This window comes from Plectropomus leopardus, chromosome 14 (assembly GCF_026936395.1).
Source record: "Plectropomus leopardus strain MGB_pleo_1.0 chromosome 14, ASM2693639v1, whole genome shotgun sequence".
Classification (NCBI taxonomy): Eukaryota; Metazoa; Chordata; class Actinopteri; order Perciformes; family Serranidae; genus Plectropomus; species Plectropomus leopardus.
Window position 1 is genome coordinate 12,351,367 of NC_142189.1, and position 24,786 is coordinate 12,376,152.

Genomic DNA, 24,786 nt, shown 5'->3' on the forward strand with positions numbered 1-24,786 from the left:
AAGACGGCATCTTTTAATGTATTTTTGATGGGGTTTAATTATTGATCACATATTCTAGAGAGTTTTTTTGAATTTCACTCCATTGCATCAAATAAGACCAAACAATGCTTCTTTATCTCTCTGGATCCATTTGAAAAGTCAAAAGAGAGCTTGTTGAGGATCTAATTTAGCCTCCAGGCCTTGTTTTGGATTGTCCCATTTCACCAGTTAACCAGTGCAAAGTAAGGTTGATGATCAATCGGACTATTTTTCACACTGAGTTTCTCTGCGTCCCTTTGATTCAGCGCGTCCTCTCAGGCGGCCGTAAACAGACGTGTCTGCGGGGAGAGAGTGGGGTCACAGGAGAGGGGGACCAGAAAGAGGCCAATAAATGAGAAGAGATTTATGGACGCTCCACACATAAAACTGATTGGCTGTGACATTGTGAGTGATGTCTATTAACCCATGCAACATATGACATATGCACGCAAACACACACTCACACCCCGGATACGTGTGTTAAATTATATGCTTGTGTAAGTGTTGCTGTCAGCCTCATGTACATACAGATGAAGACGCTGTGGATGGCAGCTTTGAGCTCTTCAGTAATCTGTCTGCATTTTCACTCAGAGAACCACCTATTGACGATCTGTCTACAACACACACTTCTCTCTGATTTACACACCCACACACACACATTCAGTGTAGCAGTAAGAGGAGAAGGAGACATCAAGGAGAAAGAGAGAAAGACCGAGAGCTGTGGTCAGATGAGTAAGCAGAGTTCTGCTCCTGACTCGTCAGAAACAAAATCTATCCCACTATTCACCGCTGAGGGTCACTCAGTCCTGGTGTTGTCATGGTAATGAGAATTTAATAACTCAGGCTTTCTGATGTTTGTGTGTGTCAATGCATGTGTGTGTTCTTGTATACATGTGCATGTCAGAAGAGTTGGGTCGATGGCTTTTAGGCATGTACTCACAGACAGCATTGACCCCCCTCTGCATTTCCACTCCAGGGATTTTTCTGTGCAAATTTGTGTCCTGTTACATTTGGTAGTTATTGACTTTCATGCAGACCGAGATTAAAAATGATGTTAAGAGCATTTGTTTTATACATCCTGGAGTACCATTCGGGAGGGGTTTAGGGCAGGCAGTACGAAGTGAAAGAAAGTTTCAGCCCAGTCGCCCAGAAGAAAATCTCGACATTGTCCCCCCAACATCACCCATATGAAAACCTCAAACCTCAAAAACTTGAAAACCTTAAATATGCAACACGTTTTGTTACGTATCATAATAATGTTTTTAAACTGACTTTGTCATCAGGAAGTGGAGGTATTGGTGGATGGCGTGTCACCTTGGCAGGATTACTGTTCAAGACCAACAAACAACAAAACTGGTTGTGTTTAGCAAGTCGTTGCATTTTCAGCAGCTTTTAAGGCATCAAATGTGGGTGTTTTTTTTGCGACCAGTTCCTGTTTTACAGCGGGGCCACTGGCACAAAAAGCTATTGTTATTGATGGGATAGTTCCACGAAAAGTGATTGTTTCTTACCAAGACATCAGTGTGTTTCCTGCCAGAATAGTGCCACAAAAAGCTGTTGTGTTTTACCAAGACTTTGCTACTTTCCTAAGCGGACTGTGCCCCGAAAGCAAATTATTTTAATTCAAAAAAATGATCTTTTACTTATCATAACCATGTGGGTTTTGTGCCTAAATTACACATTAACCACTGCGTCATTGAAATGTAAAGTTTCAATGTATCTGACCCATAATAATGTGGATTGTAACCTACAAAAGGTACAATCCCGGCATTTTTTTCTGGTATCAGGGCTGAAGTTTTAGCCAACATTTTATTTACTAAAAAAAAATCAACAAAATATATTTTGTGTCATTATAATGTTGATTAAAACTATAGGTCACAACTAATGATTATTTTCATTATCGATTAATCTATTATCTTTTTTTTTTGAAAAGTCAATAATCCTTTAGTCTACAAAACATCAAACTAATATGTCTATCACAGGTTTCCAGACCTCACAGGAAATTCAAAATGTCTTTCTTGTCAGTAGTAGACAGTAAAAACAACCCCAAAACATTCAGTTTACTATGATATAAAGCTAGGAAATGCAGTAAATTCTCATACTGTGTTACAGAAGTTGGAACCAGATCATTTTTTTCTTGGTAAATGATTTAATTGAACAAATGATTATTAAAATTGTTGCACATTAATTTTCAGTTCATCAACTGATTTATCAACTAATTGTTTCAGCTCTACTTCACATAATCTGAATTGTTCTGGTGTTATAAACCGCCCTCATTACCTAAAAACAAACACTTAAAATAAACTCAGGTAAATTCACATCAGCTTCTATAAACACGCAGGCCGATCAACATCTCCAAATACAGGAGGAATATAAAACTCCGCTTTTCTCACAAAATGGCCAATCATGTCAGTGTCCTTCAGAGCAAGACTTGATTAAATTTTTAAAAGAAACACTTCTGAGAAAACAACAGAGATAATTGTAGAGTCCATTATGACTCGTAAGTGCTGCTGCGGGCCGGCTAATCACACCGACACGATGCTGTCACCTCTGTTAGTCCTGTATCAACAAACCCAAATGCAGCGCTACTATATGACACTGGCAGTTGTTTTTAGTGCTTGTAAATGAATATTTAGGGTGAATTGTTGCCACTGACAAAAAAAAAAACATCTGACAAGACTTGATATTTCTATATATATTTAAATAGTTTAAGATCACTAACCAACTGTGCAATACTGACTTTACTGTACAATAACCTGTGCAGTAATTCGGCTGTGCAGTATTCTAGCATTAATGTTACATTCATAACATATACCTGTACTGACAATAACTGTGATATTTAAAAGTGAAATATTGATATTGTGTTTATAATACAAACATGATAATATCGTCTAAATTATCTAATGCCTTTTGAAAAAATATCTATTTCTTTTGCGATCTGACTTTGTGTCCCCTCTCCAGCATCATCTGGTTGCCTTTCCCCTGTCCAATGAGTTTAACAGTGTAATTGCTTTTCTTTTTATACATGCATGTCAAGTTATAGCTACAGACTCCAGCTCCAACTCTACTCTTATTTTGAGTGGTTTTTTATTTTCTATTTTTTAAATTCTCTATGCTTTTAAATAAGAGCAATTTTAAAGTGACTCAATTTCATAAAGTATTTATGTTTTTGTTTGTATCCAAGGAGTGCTGTATGACCTATATTTATTAATTAACTATAATAATGTTATTTTGGAGAACTTGTGGTGTGTATTGTGAGTTTTATTCATAGTTTTAATCTACTGTTCCAGTGTTAACCTGATTAATATTATTTATACACAACTCCTCCAGTTTTAAGTCCAGAAACCCTTTTTAAAGTTAAGAGTAAGTGTGTGATGGTCTGTGCTGCGTCATATTAAAGATTATAAAGCTTGTATCTCATTTCCTGAATGTGTATGTGTATGTGAGTGTGTATCCCTGCACACACTTCTAACAAAAAAAGGGGGCCTGTTGTTGGGGCTGTAGCTTTTGAACTGTCTCAGTGATGAAGATGGAGGGCAGTTAAATAATACTTTTAGGCGTGCATGCAGGAGGCCCCGTCTATACCTCCAGGGCTCCAGAGGGAACAGGCTGAGCTTCACAATGCTTTGCCCCAGAGAGGCCTCACCCTGCTGGGCTCCTGATGGCTGCACCTGGCCCCCGCAGCTTGCTCATGTGCACAGAAAGAATAAAACCATGCACGGTCCACATCACATAAACCAGCTGTCTATCCATTTCTACCTCATTCATATAAACTGGTGTCTTTGGGGACATTGTGAGTTATCCTTCTGTTTTCCTCTCGATGTTCTGGTCCTGTGTGTGTTGTGAGATATCATTTTTCAGCCTAAAGGTGCTCTGAGTAACCCTGTAACCAAGCTGCCGCCTCCTCCTCCTATCCAACAAGACTTTTTTTTTTTTTTAGGAAAGATCATACAGAAATATTAACTCTACCCCTCTCACTCTTTCTCTCTTTGTGTGAGTTTGACACATAGGGTGCTGGGGGGGAGGGTTCTACTGTCTGTTTCTACTGTGTAATATAAATGCAAAAGTTGGCACATGGGGAAATAAAAGCTGTATTATAATTTTAATTCTGTGGTTGCTTTGTGTGTCTTTGTGGTTATTTTATGTCTTATTGTGGATGTTTTTTGTAGTTGTGAGTCTCTTTGTGTCTCTTTGCAGCTTTTTTGCATCTCTTTGTAGAAGTTTTGCATCCCTTTGAGGTTGCTTTATGTTTCCTTGTAGCCATTTTGAATCTCTCTGGTTATTTTGTGGTTGTTTTGTCCCTTTACATTCTCATTGTGAGTGTCCTTGTGTCTCTATGCAGCAGTTTCGCATCTCTTTTAAGTACTTTTGTGTCTCTTTGGCGTTGTTGTATATTTCTATGTAGCCTTTTTTAATTTCTTTGTCTTTTGTGTGTCTTTGTGGTCATTTTGTCTCTTTGTTGTTGTTTTGCCCCCTTTTTTTATAGTCATTGCGAGTATTTTTGTGTCTCTTTGCAGCTGTTTCACGTCCTTTTTTAGTCATTTTGTCTCCTTTGTTCTCATTTTATGTTTGTGGTCATCTTGAGTCTCTTCCTGGTCAGTACACATTTAAATGACATTTTGCAGGTGAAGGCCAGGGGCCCCTGACACTTTGGGACCTGGGGCCTGTGCTCAGTAGGTCTGTTTATTAATGAATCCTTTAAAGTCCATCTTTAGAAAGGGCTTATAAAATGTAACAAAAGACTTTACTGATTAATTAATGGTTTACCAATATTTTACGGATCAGTTTTGAGCATAATCTTTAGCTTTTGGGTCATCCACAAAAGCACTAATAAAGAGTGATAAACCATCAGATCTGCTGTTATACGATTAATAATCAGTCATCAAAGCTAACAGGACTCAAGTCTGCAGACATAGATGTAAGTCATTAATAGAGGGTTTTTACAATAATGCAAGTTTGCAATTGTAAGTGTTAATTATATAGTGTTAATAAATGCAGTTTGGTTCAGGAGCTCTGCAGCTCTTTTCTAGATCAGAGGTCAAACAATCCATTGAAGGCTTGGATTAAAAAGCTATCAAGACAAATAAGGCACCAGTAAATGGAGACAAAAAAGGCAATAATGAATCCATTAGTTACAATGCTTTAGAAAGTTGAGACTTTTCTGCACAGGGGGGCAATGTCATGAGAGGCAAACCAGGCAAATGCTTGGGGCCCCCTACAAAATGAGAAAAGGAGCCCCTGATGACAAACCCCTAAAATCTCCCATAGAGGTGCTATACAGCACACCGCCACTGCCACAAAAAAAAAAAAAACACAAGAGTGACCCCGTCGGACTACAGTTTGACACCATAAGGACAGTCAGCTAACTACCTGTAACTGTCATACATTCAATATTAAGAGTAACTGTCGTTGCAACAGTCAGGGTTTCAATGCCTTCTTTGCCATTTTTGCACAAACCCTCTTTCCCCCCTTTTTATCAGGAATGATTGCTGCATGAAATCCAACATGGAGGCGCTGCTGATGGACAATCTGGTTTATTTCGGGATCAACACCTGTAATTGGGCCAAGTGGGACCGTGTCTCTTTCATCTGTTCTGGTCACTAACCAAAGCAACTTCTTTTTACCCTCTATAGTCTAGAGAACACAAAAAAACGGAGACCTTTTTGCTGAGTGGAGAAGAACAAATACAGATGTTGTCAGTGTTGATCACAGCAACAAACCTTCAACCCTACACCACCTTATGTCTCTCTCTCCCTCTCTCTCTCTGTGTATGTGTGTGTGTGTGTGTGTGTGTTATGTTGCACCGCCCCGTCGGTGTGTGCGGTGGGCAGCTTTGAGCTCATTCTGCCCCCGGACTGGTGCTCTCTCTCAACCCCACGCACGCAGCCTACTCACAGCCTCACACACACATACACACACACACACACACACACACACACACACACACACATTCGCACACACATGCACATACACTGTCACACCGAGACGAGGCAGGCCTGGAATACCGGGGCGCTTTCAATTAGCGCTCCTCTGAAGGATCCCTGGCGTGGACATTTTTTAATTTTTCATCACTTGGATTTTTCTCATGTGGCTTTTTTTGCGCATTGAGCCCGGACGCTGCTGAGGTGTGTTTGAGCCGCTGAGCCGTTTCGAGAGATGAAGACAAACGCTCGGTGAATGGGAAACAGCAGCACGGAGACACCGCTACCTTTCCTTCATACTGACGAACACGCTCAGCCTTCCGTTGGCGAGATTTGCGCACACGAGACCGGAGCCGGTGTCTGCGCTGTGCGGGGCCGGGCGCGCGTCGTCTGGGAGGAGTAGGGAGGATGGAGGCGTTTTTCACAGAGGTAAGCTATGGAGAATGTGTGTCACTGATATCGAGATAAACATTAATGACAAATTAAGCTTTATTTTATGGCGTGATACAGCGTTCGTTTGCAATGATGTCTGTGATGCAAAACGCCTTTACGCGTTTTCTTTTGATTTTCATCGCATTTTATGGTTTGGGCAGGTGTTGCTTTGCTTCCGTCGACTGGAATCATCCCTCACCGTTTCCATCAAAACCCACAAGGCCCGTGCTTTAACTGCATCCCTGTGTCGATTAAGAATAAACACACGGGTTATTTTATTATCACCGCAGAGCACCGGGGCCTGGCTGCCGGCTCTGTGAATTAATTCAGAGCAGAGCTGCAGATAAATTGGCCAAACGAGAGCTGACACGGGCTTTTGCATGCATACGGCTCGCTGCCGGATTAAAGCCAATCTGTTAGTGGAGGGTAGACCGTGTTGACCCACAGCAACAGCCCTCCCACACCAATGCTGCTGTTAAGAAACCCTTTCTGTGCCTTTTTTTCGTGCGCTGTGAATGGGATGGATGGAGCAGGGTGGGTATGGGTCGGTACACGGCTGCGGGAATTGAGGAGGGGTGAAGGAGGAGGAGGGGAGGGACATTTGTGTGTGTGCGTGGTTGCAAGAGGCTAGGTGAGACAAATGGTTAACAAATGGCATCTAATTAAATCTTAGGTAAATCAGTGGTTATTAATTCAGTTTACTGCCTGAACCACCACCTAACTTTTTCATCTCTAGCATCTTGGGATTTATCTGACAAACCATTCTCGCCTGATAGGTTTTTCCATTTAGATCCAGAGTAGGGTTGCAAGAGATTTTCACATCTCAGAAAATATCACGGTATCACGGTATTATGTTATTGTTATTATTATCAGTCAGAATGACCCTTTAAGGAATGAAAACAGAAGGTTTAGTTCTGGTTGCACAAATGTTTAATCACTATAATTAAAACTCCAAACCCTTTTTTAATGGAATTTAAAAAAGTCTTTCTTTTGATAATAACTAAAATAAAGGTGAGATTCTCCATCCAGGTTTTTTTTTCTCAGTACCGTAGTAATAATAGAAGTAATGTACACAGTATGATAATCGGCAACTTTTATATCACGGTATACCTTAAAATTAGTATATTGCTGCAATCCTAATCCAGAGTGATGTTCAAGCAATTTACCTCTTCTACATTCCCATTCCTCCTCCCTAACATATAGGGTCTTCATTGTACACTGTCATCCCCCACGAGCCTCTCCTCCCTCCCTCCATTTCATTTGTGATTTGGTCCACATTCAGTGTATCCACACAATCTCACGAAACGCCGTCTTGTCCGCTGACTTTGATGCCAATATCCGTCCTCTCCAAGCTACTTATCTTCCCCCCTCTTAAGTTAATCTGATATGGGTTTAAATGCCCCTCACATTGGCAGTGATGTCATGCCATTTATGTGTGTGTGTGTGTGTGTGTGTGTGTGTGAGTGGTGGTGTGGGTATATATGTGTATGTGTGGGTACCAGGGCCATTGAACACTGGTGTCCAAGGCCTTTTGTTTTCTGGCTGTTGTTGGGAAAATTAAAAGGTGTGATATATTGGAGCCCCAGTTGCCTGAAGAAAATGTTGGCATTATACCTTTCGGCAGACCATGAGTATGTTACATTTCCAAGTTTTATATGTATTATATCATCGTCTCTAAAGTGACATGCTGTATGAGTTGACTTTGTCACTGAGAGGTGGAGGGCACGGTGGATGGCCTGTCCCCTTGGCAAGACGCCTTCTAAGCTGCAGGCCAACAACAAACAACATAACCAGCTGTAATTTAGTGAGTAATTGCTGTGTTTCCAGCAACTTTTTTGGCACCAAACACAGGTGCTTTGTAGTGATCTGTCACAGTTTTTCCAGTGGCTTTTTAGACACAAAGCTTGTGTTTCTGTTGCCACCTTTTTAGGCACTAAAAGTTGGCGTTTAATAACAACCTGTCACTGTTTTTCTGACACTTTTTTAGACACTAAATGGGGGAGGGTATGTAGTGATCCACTGTCGTTTTTCCAGCAGCTTTTTAGGCACCACAAATAGGTGTTTTGTAGGGACCTATTGTTTTTTTCCAGTGGCTTTTTAAGCACTATACATAGGTACTTTGTATTAACTGTCACTGTTTTTCCAGCTGCACTTTGGGCACCAAGTGTAGGTGTTTTGTAGCGACCTGTTATTATTTTTCCAGCAGACTTTTAATCACTAAACATGAGTGCTTTGTAGTGATCTGTCATCATTTTTCCAGACACCAAACTTGGTTTTGTGTCATGACCTGTCACTGTGTTAACAGCTCCTTTTTAAGCATCAAACATGGATGTTTTCTAATGACCTGTAACTTTTTTTCCCTGTGGATTATTAGGCATCAAACTTGGGTGTTTGCAGCAACTCATTATTGCTTTTTGCACCAAATGTGGGTGTTTTGTCCAAATGGGATAGTGCTACAAAAATTGGTTGTTTTTCATAGAGACATCACTGCTTTCCTGCTGGAATTGTGGCACAAAAAGTGATGGTTTTTCATTGAAATATTGCTACTTTTCCAGTGGAGACTGTGCCCAATAGTTTTATTTTGAAGCAAAGATATTATCTTTTCCTAACCATAACCAAGTGTTTTTTGTGCCTAAACCTAACCATGTTAAACACAGAAAAGAATCACAGAAAAACACATACGACATAATAACATGTAATGTAACATACCAGTTTCCATGGTTTGCAGAGATGTAAAATGCCAGCGTTATTTTTTTCTGGCCATTGCGTTGTCCATTGAATCCTGGCACTAATGTGTCATACTAACAATACGAAAAACGTTTGGATGATCATACAGCAACAGCTAAGTGTAACGACCATCACTCCTGCTCCATTTCTCATCAGTCTGTGTGTAATATATTGATTATAGTATCGATTCACAGACCAGCACATCACCAACCCTGCAGCCCCTCCGCACAGCACAGACTCTGAAAGCCTATATGAGACCTGAAAATGGAGTGACTTATTGAGTTATAATGTTTAGGCCTGCAGTCCTGCATAAGCTGCATATCTGATAGCCAGAAACATGACTTCATGCAGTGGGACACTGAGTAATCAATCCTCTCGAGAGGTGTCTGCCCAACATTCACTCAGTTTCATTCCTCTGCAATCTTCATCACTCGTTCCCCCAATCTTACATCCCACATGTGTTCCCCCATTTGTCTCTCTATCTCTTAAAGCAGGAAGAGTAGAACAGCTGACCTCTCTCTCTCAAGCCAGGCAGAAAACATGATAGCTGGCCGACAAGCCAAGCATGAAATGTCAGGTGGCAGTAGACTACTGTATAATCCCCTCATATTCAAAGTGGGTTGGTTAGTAGTGAAATAGTTGCAGTGACATTATGTGCTCTAAATACAGCAAAAATAAGTATTTTCTGGTCTGAAAAACAACATACATGTGAAATGTTTGAGGTTACTATATTGGAAGTAACAGCGAGAGACCAAAACAGAAGTTAGAATAATGCTGATTGTTTGAATGTACTCCTGACATAAATATAAAAATGGCAAAGAAGTAACAGGATTTCCCACTCATTTATTTAATTGTGGTTGCCTGCCAACATCAAAACATCTGCCGCCACAAATTGATTCTAGATTTTTTGCAGCTGGACCGTTCTTTAGGGGTGCTTCTGAGTATACATACCATTAAGATACTCTGGCAGGGTGCCGAGTGTACTGTGGGCACAGGAGGAGCAGTAGAATGTCAGGCACAGTGAAAGTGAAACTTAACTGTTGTTGTAATTTGTGCCTACCCCATGTAATGCACAGTTAATAACAGGTTTAATGTATTTCAGTTAGACTATGTTTACAGTAGTGCAGTGTACGTTTGTGTGTGTATAAGATGGGTGATATTTTGTGTGTTCATGGTGTGTGTGTGTGTGCGTGTGTGTGTGTGTGTGTGAGGTCTGGACTGGTTTACAGGTGCACACAGCCACCGTGGACCGATAACCAGGAGACAGACAGGTGTGAAAGTGGAAAGAACAGTTTTGACACATTATCTCAAGCCTGCTTTCATTGTTGTTGTATCATATCTGCCTCCTCTTCCTGTCCTGTCTTTGCAGAGTTCACAGTCTTCTTGCTTTCTGTCTTTGCTCTGTCTTTTCCTTCACTCTGTATAACTCAACAGGCTGTAAATAATAATTTACTACTCGATTGCAATTTGTTGAGTGGCCGCTACAAACCCTGCTGAAAATAATTATAGAGCAATAAAAGCTTTCTCACACTGGGGTTGATTTTTCATGCAAAGAGCAGTAAAATATTTATCATGTTGATGCATTCTGTATGGCTGCTTGCATATATAAGCTGTAAAATACACATGGAAACAAAGCATCTTCTATGTTTGAACGTAAAGGTGTCTTCTGAGTGCAGTGAAAAAAAAGCCCTATTCTTTTGTGCAATGCATTGTGACGTAAACAGCTCTTGGGGGGTAAATTTAGCAGTTCATAGACTGTGGTCCAAATTATGCAGGATTTTGTATGAAGTGCATGTTGCAGGAAGCCGGTTCAGTAGAGTGAAGGGAACAGTCGCTGGAGATGTGTGACCTATATTCAGCAGCTCCAAACACATTTGTTCTGCTCAGGAACTGCATCAGCTTTGCTTCTCTCTCTCTCTCTTCTCTTCTTCCTTCCCTCTGATGCTCTCTCTCTCTCCCTGCGGCCACTCACTTGGTGCTTCTCCATCTCAGTCGACCAACACTTTCTGTGCTTCTCAGCCAGTCTCCATCCTCTCTCTGGCACTCTTCCAGCCCTGTCTTTCCTCTGCTTCCTTCTCTTTCCTCCCTGTCTCACTCTCCTGCTTGTTCTGCTTGTGGAGGTGTGAGACTACAGATCTGCTTTGGCGAAACAAATGCATCAAAGCTTTTTTACAGTCTGTGAATAAAACAACTCCTCCCACAATCCTTAGCTTCTCTAAAAAGGGATGTCATGGAATTGATCGATATGATAATATATGAAATCTGGTTAAGAATTAGTGAGATAACAGTAAATGTAACTATAAGTGTTTCTTTTTAAGTACATTGGATGCTATTTAATTTCTTGTATAGGCTCACTTTTTAGTTAAAGGATGATTCCTTAAAATGTACAAAATTATGCACTGGACTATGGCTTGTTTGACTGGTTATACTTTTGGTGGTAGCTTGGGCTGCAACTCAGAATTATTTCCCCGTTGATTAATCTTTGGATTACTTTTTCAATCAATCAGTTAAAGTCTGTGAAAAATTAGAAAATTGAAAAAATAAAATAAAATAAAGCCAACCACAATTTTTCAAAGCCTAAGATGGTGTTTTTTATTTCACCAACTGTCCAATACCCTACCAGATTCATAATGTCATAAATTTACATTGTTTTTCCCCATATTACTAGACCTTTTTACCAAGTTTCAAGAAAATTTGACCAGTATTTTTTTCATTATCCTGCTGACAGACAGACCAACCAACCAACAAACAAACCAAACAAAAACATAACCCCGTGGTAGATGTATTAAGTTAATACAAACAAATAAATAAAATAAAAATAGTAAATAAAATAAAGTAAATGAAGCTAGTGGAAACCAAAAGAGACATGTCTGAAATCATGACAGGAATGTGCTTGCCAAATGTCGTGATTATCAGAGCAACTTTGGCCCACATGAGGCCCTAAATGCATCAGGGGGCACTTTGGAGCCACCTATACACACACACAAGTCCAATTGCCTTATTTTTCACAGAAAATTTACAGGGTTCAATATGTGGGCCAAGTTTTGTGAATTTTCCAGTATGCCAGGGGTATCAGATATGCATTTAACGACTGAAAGTAATTGCAACGTACCACGCACAAATCCACTTGCACCACCAAATCTAAATAATTATTAATTAAAACATTGGTGCAAAGTTTGGTGAGGTTTTGTGTATCCCAATGTCCTCAAACATGTGTTTGTAAAATTAAAATTAACACACAAAAAAAACTCCCAGGATGGTTGACTTCCTGGCTAACAAAAACTTCAAAATGATCTTATATGCTCTTGAAAATGGGAGCAATGATCCACTCAAATTTCATAAACATTAAAGGAATTTCATCCTAACCCATTTTTTGACTATCCTAGTCCCCTCAAAAATGCAATGGCGCTGCACAATAGTAAAAATCTCTACTAAAACAATAGGTTCCAAGCACTTCCTTGCACTCTGCTGGAATAAAATACTGACAAAGTACAGCATATCCCATAATCCTCTCCACCTGAACACCATCTCCCATCATCCACCAATGCTGAGCGCAGAGAGGCTGTTTCCATGGTGCCCTGCTTCCACACTGTTGCCGTGGAGTCTTGTTGCCAGGGTGTTGGTGGGGGTGGGGGTGTGTGACTGTAGTTTTAATCCAAGATCAGAGAGAATGTGATAATTAGCAGACTGCTCAAAACTGGCCTCTCAAAGAGGATTTACACTGTACAAACACACGCACGCACACACGCACGCACGCACACACACATACACATCAACAGCTGCTTCTATCTGCTGCCTTTATCCCTGTTTGTAATTTAGCAGTATACTCTGATCTGGTTTACTTTGGATAAATCATTCATGTGTTTGTTTTGGAATTGAGGACAGGTCAAAAGGTTATCTGTTCAAAGCTTCAGATATTCCAGAATAACGGAGAAGCAGCCAAACAGGGAACACGGTGCTCTTATGTACTTAAATTTGGGGTGCTGTGTGTATCTACAGTAGCTGTGTGAGAGAGCTTTGACCTGATGCCTTCTGTGTGTGTGTGTGTGTGTGTGTGTGTGTGTGTGTGTGTGTGCCACAATAGTTAAATGTTCCCCTCAAAGACTGAATGAAGTGCATGTAACAATGCCAAAATGAAGCCAATGCAGAAGCGTCTTAAACCTGCAATTTTTATTTTTTTTGGTGTCGGATACAATGAGAAAATAACTCTACTATATATTACCTCAGTAATATTTTCGTAGTGAGTGTGTCATCTCAATTAGGGATGTGGCTAAAAAACAATACTTGGTACCCAATCAATGCCAAAATTTGGAAAACTTGATGGTACTCATTTTTCTCCATTAACCCTTTGAAACCTGGATTCATATCACTTTTCTTGTGCTGCGTTCAGATGCCTCCCACAAGCTATTTGAATCTTTGAAACCTGAGCAAATTAGTTTTGAAACAATGGGAGGAAAGGCCAATAAAAATGTTATATTCAAAAGGATGTTACAGAAATTAAAAAAAATCTGTAAAATAAATACATTTTCTGCACTTTCACTTTTGTTGTTTTCGAAATGCAAAACTCAAGGCTTAAAATGGTCGTCTACAAACTAACGGGTGATGGCAAAGTGGCTGCGTCCACAAGCATAAAAAGAAGTCGTTATGACATGGCTGTTTTAAAAAGATTCTAAGATTAAATTGTTAGTTTAGTCCATGGATTCATTATTTTCATATAAAAGGAGCCATTTATTTCTGTTAAAAAATATTACACGAATATAACTAGGATTTATTTTCATTACCAATAAAATAGCTGATTATTTTCTCCAGAAAATCATGGTGAGAAGATAATTATGTGCTTAAGGACACTTACTTACCATTTTTTTAAAAAAACAACAACTTTGACATATAGAAGTAGATTGTTCAGAAAGAGGAATATAATGAATTAAACTTTTTTCAAAAATCATTTTTGACTTTGTGCAATGCCCCCATATACTTATTTCATACCTACAGATTTGAAATTCAACTGTAATCTCTTTCACTGATAGCTGTGATTCATATAGGACAGGTAACACTCACGCTCACCCACCCACACACATAAACACATGTTGTTGCTCTCCTTCCAGCCGCCATAATCTGCTGAAAGCCTCGCTGTCCTGATTGTATTATCACCTTTAATGGAATATTACTGACACAGTTTAGGTCCCTGACACAGGCCGGGCTGCTTCAGAGGAGATGGATCAGAGAGCTTTATCACAGTAACGTTATAAAAAAAACAGCAAAAGCAGCGAGTCCCTTGAACGAACGAACACACAAACACACACACACACACACACACACACACACACACACACACACACACACACACACACACACACACACACACACACACACACACACAATGCCTCTTACAGGGCTTTCACACCAAAGGAGTGCAGATAGTTCATTATTACCATAAACACTCTGATGTCCACAAATTTGTCCAATGGGATTCTGCCATCAACAGAAGGCGGAGTTACGATTGCATTTATGACTTTTCTACCAAAAAAGCCAAAAATCAACTTGAACTCATAACATTAACTCTGTCTGTATATCCCCTTCTTTTGAATGTGGGAATCTCAAGAACCCCTTGAGGGAATTCCTTCAAATTTGGCACAAAATTTATTTGGACTCAACAATAAACTCATTCAATTTTGAAATTTGACACAAATGTCTTCTTGGAAAAAAAAAATGAACAGGTTGGAATTTGGTGGTCAATGGTCACTGTAACAAAAACACAAAATGTTTTTGGCCATATCTCAAGAATTCATATGCTAATTATGATAAAATTTAACACAAATTATGAGAAATAAGACATTAAATTATATATCCCAAAGTCCACAGCTAAACTTCACTGTGATTCTTCCACTCCAAAAAAATAGACCAGGTGATTAATACCAGTGGAAACAATGATTTAAGCAGTTCAATGTTACAAATCAGTGTTTCTCAGACAACGTTCAGCATGCTGGAGACAAGCGTTTAGCCCAGTACCTGCCAATGTGTGCTCAGAAATCAGGACAATGGCATGGCTACGCATCAGTGCAGACTTAAAATTATGTTAGATTTAGGCAGATACATTGGTCTGTATTGATTAGTAAGGGTAAATCAAATCTTTGTCCCCCACGGTAATCTGTTAAAGTGGACACAATGTCAGCCTGAAGATGGAAACGGCGTGTAACAAGTTGACAACTCTGGTATCAGGCAGTAACTCCACTTAAAGGCGCCGAATAACATCAGTCACAGAAAGAAGCTGTCCATCCAGAATTGACTAACTCACACAAACACTCACAACCACACCCACATCCTCTCTCCTGGAAAACATCTGTCATCGTAGGGAGACCAGAGCGTCATGGAGCTCAATGGCTGATTTAGTTTTAAACATTAAAAACAAGGTATGATTTGGTTTCCAAAAGTGCCAAAACACAGAGAAGAAAGGCGACAGAGAGGCAGCTGAAACTGCACTGAAGATATTATCATGTTGAATAATTGATGTCTGGTTGTGTTGTGTGAGTCTTGGATGTGTCTCTGGTGCTGTTTTAACACTGTGGTAGAGGTAACTGTAGTTAATGAGCTCCCTAAATCAGTCGGACAGAGAGACATTCGTCTTAAAATGCACCTTTGACCTTTTGTCTCCAGAGATCCCTCTGTGTCCTCCCTCCGCTCCGGTCTTTAGTTTCCTTCCATTAGCTGCTGACTGGTCAGCTGTTTCTGTCATCATTTATTCATCTGTCTGTCATTCTGGGTCTGCCTCAGCTTCTTCTACTTTTAACCTTTGGTCTCATTTTTTAGTTTTTGTGTATTGTCTACACCATTGCCCTGCTTTCCCCCTGTTCCCCACTGTGTCTCCCTCCTCTGTTCTCCTTTTAGTGGATGACAGCCAGGTTGTCGGATATGTTTCTGTCCCTGTGAGTCACTCCTTTTTTCTTGTTCTGTCTCTCTTGCCTTTATTTCTTCTACCTTTTAGTCAGATAGCCATGTGACTGTGAGGATGGTGATGTCTGTTGTTCTACCACTTTAGTCCAGACTGAACCTGAAACTATGAGACAGATTGATGTGACAAAAACAAAAACACACTTATTAGAGGTGTTGAAATTATTCATTTCTAATAAGCATTGTGGTGCGGATGTGCACGATTGTGCACGGATGCAGTGGCAGCACATAATCGATTAGAGACACGCAACATTGCTTGGTTATTTTATGGCCACAGCCGGACAAGTTCTACAGTTCAAGAGAACTTCCTGTTAGCAACCAGAGCCGCATGGTAACAACGTCGCATTGAATTGTGGGAGAACGGAGCTAGCTGACTGCTTGTATTTATTGATGAAAAGGTAGCCATAAGCACTAATATAGAAAATTGAGGATACAATGCATCGCAATGCATCATAGAATCGAATCAAATTGAATCATTGACATGATAATTGTAATCGTAATCGAATGGAATCGAATCAGTTGGATGGAAAAGCACATAAATAGCATTTTCTTTTGCAGATTTTTTGAAAATTTGTCAAAAAATTGTACTACTTTTGGATATAAACCCACATTCAGACAGCCCAGAAGGAAACATGTATGTGAATATTGAATATCTTGACTCATGGTGATCTTTGTATTTAGCTGCACATGCTGCTCGTTTTTGTGTGTGTTTTCACCTAACGGGATGTAATGAAGCTCAGTTGAGCGGCCGCTGAATGTGTAGTTAGAACTAGAAGTTAAAAATGTGAGTACGCCTGCAGGCATGAATTGTACGTTTGGGTCGGTGGTCGGTGTCTGTTGGGGCGTGAGCGTCTCTCAGAGGGAGTGGGGGCCCTTCATCAGAGGCTGTCTCCAGGGTGATGCCTCAATCAAATGGCACGAACGTCCATGTGATCGCCCGAGCAGAAACAAGCCCTTTATCAGACACACACACACACACACACACACACACACACACACACACACACACACACACACACACACACACACACACACACACACACACACACACACACATATATACACACACTTACAGCTGTCCGGGTGCCTGGGCTGAATGCTCTGGGGAAACTCTCTTTTGTATGTTCAGTAATGAAAGATTATTAGATGGTCGGGGTTTACTTGATAGATCTCCCATTTTTCTTCTTGGTTTAATCAATTTATGATAATATAATCAATCCTGCTGACCTTCACTCTGCACAGAGGCCTTACACATGCAGGAGGAAACTGTGAGGAACAGACGAGGATTATCATATTTTAACTCATAAATTACAAATAATATATGCTTTACATTAGATTTACCTAAAGGTATAGACTTCCCCTTTTCCATGGAGTTTTTAATGCTTGTACTGTTCAGTATCCTTCACACTTAAAATGCTCTTGCCTTAACTGCTTCATAAAATTCAAGCTTTTGTTGGATGGGAATGCATTTTTGTTGCGATGTCTTAACAACCAGTATTTGAGAGACACCAGGCATTGCATTTATAATCTACGTCTAAGAAAAGCTTCAAACATGTGAATTTGGGTATTTATTCCATGTTGCTGTTGGGCAATTCTGAAAACTAGACTACATTTCAAAAGTTCAGCTGTCAGCATAAGCTTTTAGAAACTGCCTGAAAATGTTGTTTGTTGTACACTGCAAACCTCAGATAAATTACATTTGTTCATTATTATGTAGCAAATACATTGAAACTTTATGTTTTAACAATCTTTTGGTTAACATGTGGCATGGTTTAGGCACAAAAAACACTTGGTTATTGTTAGAAAATGCTCTGTTCTCTACAGGGCACAAGCTGGAAACTCAGAAATGTCTTGATAATACAACACTTTTTGTGGCACTATCCCGGCTGCAAAATGCAGAAATGTATCTGCAAAATAAACAACCACATTTTGCCTAATTTACACGCCAATTACCATCCCCTCCACCTCCAAATGAAAAAATAATCTAATGCATTATGAAAGTTCAGAAACATTGATATGGTTTATATGAAATGTGCAAATCTAGTGACTTGCAGAAATGTACAATTTCAACGTTATTCCTCTGGCGACTGGGCTTGATTTTGGTGTCCTCCACAAAGAATCAGCAGATTCTTTCAAAGAACTATTTATAAAGCATGATCTGTTTCTTGCCTTAAATGTATCCTGTAACAAATGCATTTTTTTCAGAATAGTTGCCAGGTTGAACAAGTGGTGTGTTCATCCAATCAGGTGCACAGAACAGAATCATGGCTGCATGACAGGAAAACCTAATAATTATTTAAAATGTAGCTAATTAAAAATGACATGAAACTAGTGATGAAGGATCAATTATTTTTTCTTAACTCGCACAAAGATGTATGGAATCAGCATTCCTCCCTGTTCTGGATGTTTTGGTACTCTTTCAACTCCTGTTGGTCAGGGAGCATGGTGTAAGATTCGAGGTCAAGGGTCAGGTTTCGGAGGTAAAGTGACAATTGAGGTTTAATGGAGCTTGACGAAAAGGTGATGGACACAGCCGGAGGCCACACTTTGACTGCAATTTGGTTTGAATTTCGCACTGAGAAACGGAGGGGGAGTGTTTTCACCATAAATGCATTTCAGCGCACAGAAAGCAGCACTGGAGTTTGTTGTCATGCATGACCACTGATGTCTGTCTGGGCTGGTAATAGATGGGGGGAGGGAGGAGGAGTAGGAGGGTGTTGGTGGGTGTAGGTTGTAATGCTGGCAGGTCATTTATAACCCCATGTTGTCCCCTTCACTGCAGTTTCCCCGAGAGATAGCATGTGGCTCAGGCAAAGTACATCGATCAGGACTAGAGACCAATTTACTTAAAGAGGAGACAGATAGGAGCGAAAGCAAAAAAAAAAAATGCAATTAATTTCTTTTATAGAGAGCATCAGGAGAAAATTGGGGGAGAAAGAACAGAATATAGAGTCCAGTATCAATGACTGAAGTGGGGTCAGAGGTCATTTTATCAGTTTAAACAGGGAGGGATTGTGAACTGTACAGAGCCTGAGGCCGAGGTGGTCACTGGGTCAAGTCTCGGTATCGCCATCATTAAACGGCTTTGTGTGCTGGAATCTGACGGGCAGACGAGCCGGAGTTAGGGACGACACAGGCTGACTGACCGCAGAGAGAGAGAGGATCTAGAGGGGGGATGTGGGGGTCTATATATAGAGAGTTGCTGAGGAGAGAACAACAGAGAGGCTCTTGAATTTTTCAGAGTGATTCTAGATGTATGAGGCTCGTTCATGCAAAGATAGAAGCAAGAAATGTAGCGTGCAGCGCAGATCATAGACTTTAATGTCCTCAATAGCCGTGTTTCAATAAGCAGATTCATCTTTTTCAACACAAAAGCTGTATGGAAATGGCAAAATTCAATAAAAACTGTTTTTACCCTTGCTTGAAGTGATTTTTACCTTTGTCGAAAACAAGGTGATGCACTAATTGGGATATGGAAACGCCTCAGCTGAATAATTTCAGACATAGCAAAGATTTAATTCACATGAAGCTGTTGGTGTCTTCCTGGATAGTCCATTGACTTTAAAAAAAAAGATGTAATTATTTATTTTTGTCCCTGGACAGCATGGAAAATGGCCAATATGAACTGGCCTGAAAAAACACAGATTGCTCTCTAAGAGGCACCAAAAGGTACAGCAGGAGACATCAGCATCAGAAAACAATGATCCAGGATCAGCTCTCTCTCTGGCTTATATGACATATTTTTGGAAACTGTCCCTGGATCCATGTTTGCAAGCGACAAATTATCTATAGGTAGTTACAGTGATACTGTATTCTTTCAAATAAATCACTTCCGAGCTCAGTTCAATACACAAGGCTTTGGCAGCTACACCTTACAGTACTGTTTGGATATATCTACATTTCTGCCACTGATACAAGAGTTTATTTTTTCTCAAAAGCCAGCCGTGTTAAACTCTGTATCCAAAATTCATTCAGACATTCTTCCCCCTAAGCCTTACCTTGAGCTACCCAACAGTGTGTATATATATAGTGTACAGTGTGTGTGTGTGTGTGAATGATTTCTGCCTGGTTAACTCCACAGCCTGAAGCACAACTGGTTTTCTATTATCATCTGTGTGTGTGTCTGTGTGTATGTCTGTGTGTCAGATTGATACAGAGCACAAGAAAACGACAAAAAGAGACCAAAAAAAGAGATAGAGAAGGAGAGTTAAATGAAGAGATAAAAGTTGTCAGGGACCGCTTTGGGCTGAGGGACCATCTGTTGCTAAAACAATTCATTTCCAGCCTCCTCTGCAGCTCACTTCATTCACATGCACACATCTGGTGCCACACAGAGTCTTTTTCAGCTCAAACATCTTCTCAGGCTTTACACTTGACTAATTATGTTCAAGATCATCCAAAAACGTATCACTTTTTATGAAGCTTGTGCACTTAAAACCTGCAAGTCTTTACTGTTAACAGCAGAGAATGTGAATTGAGTGAAACTTTAAGGCTGCAGTCACATGAAGTCAATGACTTGGACCAGAAAATGCCAGGAAACACTGAGAAATGCTCATCACTCCTTCCTATAACCCAAGATGGCATCATCAAATGTCTTGCTTATTCCACAAAAATATTAAGTTTACCATGATACAAAACAGAGAAAGCACCATTCAGAAGCTACATGTTGGGAATGTTTGCCATTATTGCTGGGATTAATTCCACATTGTAAAATCTGGTGTGGAAAATGCAAGATGCTCTTTAACAAATTGTACTACTTGTTATTTTCTCTGTTGACTTTCATAAATACGGTATACAGACGGCATTATTATTACTTATATCATATCACAACATATTTAAATTCAAAGTCCTCCCATAATTGTCTACATTTGCTATTTTTATGGTACTATTATATAAAAACTCTGTCTTTGCTAAGTAATGTTCAGTATTAGGTAAGCGTAACTGATTTTCACACTTGATTTGTCAAAAAGAAGCCCATTCAGTATGTTTGATTATTGAAAATAATAATAAAAAACTTCATACAGTCTTTCACAGAAAACAATTTGATCAAATTTCTTACTAATTGCTTGTTTTACATAAAGTTAAAGCAGTTATTGTGTTCAGTATTTGGGTTAATTTTATAGTTTAGCTGTTGTTCTGTACTTTTTATTATGATAAATTGAATATAAAACAAAAGACCCATATACTATGTCACTCAGTCAGGGGTTGTGATTTACTCAATTTTAGAAAAGATGTGGCTCAAGGGTAGTAACCTCTGCTCCAGAGATAATACTGTTGTACATTAAAAACAATTTAGTATTGGTGCAATAAGCTAAATTGTACACGTTTTAATGGAGGTACTGTGGTTCATTTCCTGTCTTTTTAGTACTCCAATAGTTCTGTTTATGGCAACCTCTTTTTCTCCTTCCTCCCTTGTTTCCTTTCTGTCTCCTTCTCTGATATACTGAGCCCCTTTTAAAGGGTTCGAGGTCAAAGGTCAGTGACTGTGTGAAAGAGGGCTTTGTCTGTGTGGAAAGGTCTATGAAGAGCACACTTCCTCTGACCCTCAGTCTCTCTCTCGAACACACACATACACACACTCGCACACAAACACACACACACACACACACACACACAACCACACACAGATGTCGAGCATTGTTGCTTCACCTGGTGGAAAGTCCAGATGTTACAGTCTTCGTCTCTCATTAAGCACATCTGTGACATCTGTCTGTGCAGCCATGCACACTCGTCATACACACATACATACGTACTTTGATACATGTTGCAGGTAAGTTACTGTTCACATCAAAGGTCTGTTAATATGCTCAAAAAGGAACTAAGTGTTTCCACACATTTTCGTGGATTCAAGTTCAAAACTTTTGCACGACTTTTAAAGAATCCTTAATATGAGCAAATCCCCCCCGCCCCCGCCCCCACTTTTCCAGCATTTCTCAAATATTTTAAACAGAATATAAATTTGCTGTTACATGATGTGTAAAGTTAGCCAGGAAAGATTACTGCAACAAATTAATTACACGCGACAGAATTTCGTGACTTTTCTAGGGCTAGAAAATATGATTTTGAAAATTCCATGACTTTTCCAGGTTTTCCATGAGCGTGGGAACCCTGAGAACTATTTTTTACGACGTGCTTGCTGACCATGTTGGACCAATTCATAAGAAATTGCCCTTTGTTAACAGCACTTGGCGTTGGCATCCTTTCCTGCCTGGCATTAAGCTGTTCTTTGCCTTCATCTCACTGTAACTTCATTTTCTTTTACGATTATTGGACACATCATCGTGCACCACATAAGAGTTTTATTTCAGGGGTTTCTGTGGTTGGCTGGCTACCAAAATGGCATTATCATACTGAATCATTATGATTTATCAAGGTAAAATTATCAGTTCAGATCCAAAAGCACAAGCAGGTAATGTAATTTATTAAAAAACAATGTATAGACTCATACAGAGGTAATCCCTCTGCCTATATTTTCTTATTTTCTATAACTTTTTTTCTGTGTTTGGGACATTTATGGGTGTGTACCCCCGCAGCACTCGGGTGAGTTTAGGCCTTTGCAAAAAAGTAGTAAACGGGTGTCACAGAGCCGAAAAACACAATACAGTGAGACAAAACGCCCCAACGAGAGTAAATCTGAGGTTGGCTTTTCCTTTCACTTTCGCTGTATTTACAAACAGAAACCGACAATCCTTCATGTATACCTTTAAGACATCTGAGTCGTTTGTGTGCTTGGCCGCTGTCCACACATGCTGTTGGCTCTGGTGTTGTGCAAATCACTGTGACACACTTGCAGAGCTGACTTCTCACAGTCTTGTTTTGTCGAGCACCACTGTCAATCTGACAGTCAACTATTCCGCCGAAACTACACCTTCTTCACAAAATAAAAGCATCACTCGCTCTTATTCCACTCTGTGGACTCAGAGCTGACAGACCTCCCCTGGTCAACAGGGGATATCTCACTTTATGTAACCAAATATTCCTTTTTCATACCAGATGCTTTGCTTAACTTAAGTTTCTGTGTGTCTGTGCTCCAGGGGGCCCGTGTTTGGGTCAGAGAGAAGGAGCAGCTGGTTCCCGGCACAGTCAACTCCTGCGGAGATGGAACTCTTGTCATCACAACCGACTATGGAGAGGTAAGAAATGTATACACACACTCACAGAGCAGCTGCACCACACTCACCTCCTGTAACTGTCCACACCAGTTTTACCTGCAAGCCATTTTAAAGCTTTCATTCTTAATCTGTGAGGTCAAATACTCAGATTTCCACACAAGCAAAGGAAAAAAAAGTATGTGTACCAGTCGAATTTTACAGTCCTAGTGCACTACGGAGCGCCTCCCCTGCGTGACTGCTGACAGCACTGTCAGTCAAAGAGGCAGGCAGTCATGATCACCAGTAGGAGGAGGTTAGACCAGCGCCTGGTTCACAAGTCATTTCGTCAGCTTCACTAACATGTGCCACTGGAGCTGATGCTGAATTCAGTTTTGGAGTTGGGAAGTAGTGCCGCCGACTTTGAGAGACTGAGATACCGAGACTGAAGAGAAGAGAACTGAGAAAAGAGACTCAACAAATCACAGATATACAAATAAAAAGACTACACTAAAACATATTTACTGGACTCTAATGCTGCCCCCACAAAAACAGCAACGTCATCGTGATTTGATCCATTCAGTCAATCTAGAGACCTACATGTTTCAATCATTTCATCCATTCAAGATTTTATAGCAAAGATATTGAACTTTTTTGGCTTCATGTGCCACTGAGCAGCTTTCATAGGAGTGAATGGGGCCCCGCTTCCAACGCAGTATCCAGTTCTCTTTATACATCCATGCTTTGTGCTGCTTTCTGCTGTTAGCTAACCTTATTTCCCAGCACATTGGTGGTGTCAAACATGACACTCCAGGGAAAAAAAGTAACAAAATAACATAAAGCATAAAGCTTTTCAACTGGTAAAGGGAGAGGATTTATTTTTAGCAGATTGTTTAAAAAAAACTACATTTGCACACAAATTTTGGTGGGAAAAGGGTATAACAGCATGCTCCTGCATTGCTCTGTGTACAATGACACATTTGAGTCATCATTTATAGCCCTATAAAGTTCCCAGCTTAATTCAACTCGCGGGTGTTGCTGTTCATGGCTGACACCTTGGAGTTAAACAGTTTTTTCATTAAAACTGAGATGATCCGAACAAAATATTACATTTTTTATGTTAAGGGGGCTGTTTATTTTGCAAACAGTATAAAATGGGGCAAACTGCAAACACTCTCTAGACTGCAAACAAATTTAATTAGTTTCAATCAGACAGGAGAAGTAAACAGTGTCAGCATTAGATGACTGCTGAGTGAAAGCTGCATTCGTGCTGCATTAAACGTCATGTGGACTGAGCATCAGATAAAGGTCAGAGTGAAGGTGAAGCAGCTGTGCAGGTTCATCCTCTCCTGCGCGGATCGATACAATCTCCTGGTCATGATGCTCCACTTCCCTGCCCCAGTTCCTTCCTCCTCCTCCTCTTCCTCCTCCTCATACATATGCAAAATTCATCTCTGACACACATTCAGCCTCCAGAGGAGAGCCAGAATAGATGGAGAGCATTACAGGAGCACAACTGCACATTTCAGGATGTCAGATGTCAGCAGGGCCAGGCGCCGGCACTTTACCACCAAACCCCCTGCCAAAATAATGGAATTGAATGTTTAAATCTCATTATGAGTGTGTGTATGCGTGTGTGTGCTCATATAATC

General features: G+C 40.1%; 1 protein-coding gene across 1 annotated transcript in view; it reads left to right on the top strand.

The window, feature by feature from the left end:
• Positions 1-5,867: 5,867 nt before the first annotated feature.
• Positions 5,868-24,786, top strand: part of myo10l1 (myosin X, like 1) — a 62,598-nt gene continuing 43,679 nt past the window's right edge. Inside the window, exons 1-2 of the mRNA XM_088087853.1 lie at positions 5,868-6,368; positions 23,081-23,179. Coding sequence (XP_087943979.1) covers positions 6,348-6,368; positions 23,081-23,179 — 120 coding nt within the window. The 5' untranslated portion in view covers positions 5,868-6,347. The remainder of the gene's footprint in view (positions 6,369-23,080; positions 23,180-24,786) is intronic.